We start from the raw sequence: 4,324 nt of genomic DNA on the forward strand, positions 1-4,324 counted from the left end.
AGACATAGAGACAGAAAGCGAGAAATCACCCCCCAGGGGGGATGGTCACGCTGCAATCCCTTCTCCTCCATTCTCCTCTCGGGATCTTGGGCATGCACGCACACGCGCCCGGCGTGAGTTTTAAGTCACCGGGTCCGGGACGCGAACCGCGGTCGACTACGTGGGAGTCCAGCGACATAGCCATTACGCTAACTGCTGGTTCCCACTAATTGCATCATTTTTATAACTAGTTTTTATCACAGATAATTTCATGAATTCCGAATACTTGAGCCTAAACTAATAATCACAGAATATGATGAGAAAGATGCATTTTCTGTGTATTAAGAATAAGATCCCTAGAAAGTACAAAGGAGTTTCTCTCCGGCAGTGGTGTTCAGGGCACTTTCTCTTTCCACGGGTCTTGCTGAAAGCTGCAGTTTTAAGTCTCCTCTCAACCACTGATTTACAACTGTCCTGGATTAAGTTGCCTTCAGTACTTTATTTAAAGTTCTACTTTCACTCAGTACACTGTCGTATTTTTCATCGGCTTCTTCACCCCTTAGTCCACCTAGTTCTGAAGGGTTACTCAGTGTCAGCCAACCATCTTCATAGCAAGATTTGTTGACAAGTCCTGGATCTCCTGCAAACGCTGTCCTCCTGACAGGAGGGTGAGCTCGCCAGCCGCTCTCGCACTTTGCAGAGCACCGAACTCCTCGTTGGTTCCGTTTGGTTCCAACTTCAGGCAGAGTACAATCAACAGCACCTCCCAAGGCTTCCTGTGCAAAATTGCTGATTCCCACGTCTCCACTTCCATTCGCGTTTCTCCGTGAATTTCCGCACCCACAGCAGAGCCGGTCTCGTGTGCAGCGCCAGGACCGCACCTGTCCTCGGTGCCAGGGCTGTGGTGGAAGGACACAGCGGGTGCCCGGGCCGCGCAGGCAACAGGCCATGGCCCTCACTCCACACCATTTGCAGTGCCAGGCTTGCAGAGGTGTCGTGATTCGCCTCAGTGCTCCAGACCACCTGGAGCAGGGTCAGGGTGAAGCCGCTTTGGCCACTTTGCGGTAAGGCCTCCTGTGGTGTCTGGTGGTCTTTGGCCGCGTGCTCACGGTTGCCCATGAGGCACCCGGAGGTGAGCAGATCCGAGCATAGACAGGCTGAGGTCTGGGCTTTGCCACACCCCTGGGCAGGGCCAGTAGTCCCCTTGGGTGATCACTCCCTATCTCTTGCAGGTGGTCATGGTCATGGTGGTCTAGGAAGGGCCGGGTCTCAGGGCCCCTGGGGGCATGCCCCTTTTCCTGCAGTCCTGCTTACATGCACCCTGTCTGCACTGTGAGGTGACCAGAGTGGACCCGGGGAGCCCTCGTCAGGGCAGGGGTGTGCTCCCTGCTTAGGCAGGGTAGGCCCTGTCGCGGTCCTGGTGTACCATGGCCACAGCAGCCTGTGAGCCACTCATGTCCTCCCCTGTTCTCATAAGAGCCAACGCCCTGGAGGAGCAACTGAAGGAACAGGAGCTGAGGGCCTGTGAGATGGTCCTGGCAGAGTCTCGGAGGCAAAAGGAGCTCTTGTGCAAGATGGAGAGAGAGAAGAGCATCGCAATTGAGAGCCTGCAGGCCAGGTGGGCAGGCATCGTGATCAGAGCCTGCAGGCTGGGCGGGCGGGCGTCGGGGCATCGCGATCAGAGCCTGCGGGCCTGGTGGGCGGGCGTTGGGGCATCGCGATCAGCCTGCAGGCTGGGTGGGTGGGCATCAGGGCATGGCAATCAGAGCCTGCAGGCCTGGTGGGTGGGCGTCAGGGCATCGTGATCAGAGCCTACGGGCCTGGTGGGAGGGCATCAGGGCATCGTGATCAGAATCTGCAGGCCTGGTGGGTGGGCGTTGGGGCATCGCGATCAGAGCCTGTGGGCCTGGTGGGCGGCCGTCAGGGCATCGCGATCAGCCTGCAGGCCTGGTGGGAGGGCGTCAGGGCATCGCGATCAGAGCCTGCGGGCCTGTTGGACGGCCATCAGGGCATCGCCATCAGCCTGCAGGCCTGGTGGGTGGGCATCGGGGCATCACGATCAGAGCCTGCAGGCTGGGTGGGCACAGCCTGGGCCACTGTGGGAGGAAGCCCTTGGCTCTCCAAAGGCCACGTGAGACCTGAGCTCAGAGACGACTGGGCACATTCCAGTCTCCAGGTCTGTCCAACCCCTGGTGCCAATCTTTCTAAGGGAACTTTGAGAAGATTGCTGTCATACCTGTCTGGAGGTGAAACCGCACATCAGTCAGGAAAGGTGGGAAAACAGCCAGGGAGAGCTGCATGTTGAGTGCATCTTGGTGGCAAGGCAGTTAGGGCGGAAGCACAGTTGGGGCTCGGTAGTGCCACGTGTGGGGCGTGCCTTGCAGTTGCTTGCCTCGTCTGGAGACAGGTGCCACACAGACCCGATCTGAAGGCACTCTCCAAACACACGAGCAGGGCTGCTCCCAACTGCCACTGCTCTGAGAAAGTGGGAGAGTCTGGGGGACAGCTGTGAGCAGAGAGGAGCCGTGAGGATGCCGTGGGTACACTGCTGTGGCTGGAAGGCCACATGGCACCCCAGGGCAGGGTGGCAGTCACCAAGGGCAAGCTGGGACAGGCACGATGGGGTTGTCTACAGCAGCTCTGCACACCAGAGTGACCCCCAAACTCAGCCTGTGCTGTCACGGTCATGGAAAAGCCCTGCGTAGGGCTGTGGAGTTGGCTGTGGGCACCAGTGAGCACCAGAGGCCCGCTTCCCCTTGTTGCAGGCTGCAGCAGCTGGATGAAGAGAATGGCGAGCTGCGGTCCTGCACGCCCTGCCTGAAGGCCAGCATCGCACGCCTGGAGGAGGTGAGTGCCCACATGAGCTGCAGGGCAGGTCGGGCCAGGCCCTCCAGGGTGCCGACACAAGGGGACGGTGTACTGGTCTGGTCTCCAAGGCAGGGTGGCATCTGGCTGAGGAGGTGCTCTGAAGAGCAAGGTGAACCACACCTGGCCCCGCAGTACCCCTGTGGGGGCCGGCCCGCCTGATCTGCTGTCCTGCAGACTCAGGACTGTGGGGTCCAGAGCCTGACTCTCAGACTAACCCAGGGCCCTAGGGGGTAGGCATGTGCCCTGCTTCTGCAGGCACAGAGAGGCAGCACGTGGGACTCCCACTCCCCTGGTCACTGCAAGGCCTTGCCTCCTTCCCTCACCAAGCATCCTCTGGGAGGGTGTAAGACCAAGGCCACTTGGGTCCTGGCTCCTGTGAATCAGAGAGCCAGGCTGGAGCCGGCACAGCCACCGGGCGAGGTCCCGTGCAGAGGCCTCCCGTGCCGCCATGAGCAGCCGCCCTCAGCCCACGTGTGCCCCAGCGCGGTGCCGTCGCACCCGGCCACGGGGTGTGTGGGCGCATACCCACCAGGTGTGGGGTTTCTAGGAGAAGCAGAAGCTGCTGGGTGAGATAGAGGAGCTGACACGGCGGCTCAGCGAGGAGCAAGAGGGCAAGAGGAAGCTGGGCGACCGGCTGAGCCACGAGAGGCACCAGTTCCAGAGAGACAAGGAGGCCACGCAGGAGGTGAGGCCTGGGCACCAGCGCCCCTCGCCCCACCCATGCAGCAGACCAAGGGCCGCTGGCCCGCGGGGAAACCACAGAGAGCCCATGTTTTCTTGAACACTCACATGGCCGGGCCGTAGTCTGTGGTGGCTCGGCAATGGGGCCTCCCACGAGACGGTGACCAGACCAACCCAGAGGCCCTAAAGCGGGCGGAGCTGACCATGCCGTGTTGCCATGACAGCTGATCGAGGACCTCCGCAAGCAGCTGGAGCACCTGCAGCTCTTCAAGCTGGACGCGGAGCAGAGGCGGGGCCGCAGCAGCAGCGCCGGGCTGCAGGAGTACCACAGCCGCACCCGCAAGAGCGAGCTGGAGCAGGAAGTCCGCAGGCTGAGGCAGGTGCGCCCACCCCGACCCTCCCCGCAGGCACTGACGGCCGCTGCTGTGGGGGCGCCTGGGGGCCAGCGCAGGGCTGGAGGGCCTACCTGGCTGCCCTGGCCCCGCCAGTTGCAAGGCCACACCAACGGTGACATGTGCCGTCCCCCAGGACAACCGCAGCCTGAAGGAGCAGAACGAGGAGCTGAATGGGCAGATCATCACCCTCAGCATTCAGGGTGCCAAGAGCCTCTTCTCCACCGCCTTCTCCGAGTCCCTGGCTGCAGAAATCAGCTCTGTGTCCCGTGACGAGGTATGTCCCTGCACCCCGTCTGTGGCCGCAGCCCGGCCCCGCCCTGCCCTCCCTCCCCCTCCATGTCCCTGCACCCCGTCTGTGGCTGTGGCCCAGCCCTGCCCTCCCTCCCTTCCCCACAGCTCAT

General features: G+C 61.6%; 1 protein-coding gene across 1 annotated transcript in view; it reads left to right on the forward strand.

The window, feature by feature from the left end:
* The window catches only part of RAB11FIP3 (RAB11 family interacting protein 3), a gene marked incomplete at both ends in the record, with an annotated part of 63,155 nt that extends 58,958 nt beyond the window's left edge, over nt 1-4,197 (forward strand). The window contains 5 exon segments of the mRNA XM_014587008.1: nt 1,457-1,597; nt 2,745-2,826; nt 3,395-3,532; nt 3,753-3,908; nt 4,057-4,197. Of these exon segments, the coding sequence (XP_014442494.1) occupies nt 1,457-1,597; nt 2,745-2,826; nt 3,395-3,532; nt 3,753-3,908; nt 4,057-4,197 (658 nt within the window).
* Nucleotides 4,198-4,324: the final 127 nt, after the last annotated feature.

The sequence above is a fragment of the Tupaia chinensis genome, unplaced genomic scaffold (assembly GCF_000334495.1).
Source record: "Tupaia chinensis unplaced genomic scaffold, TupChi_1.0 Scaffold000178_1, whole genome shotgun sequence".
NCBI lineage: Eukaryota > Metazoa > Chordata > Mammalia > Scandentia > Tupaiidae > Tupaia > Tupaia belangeri.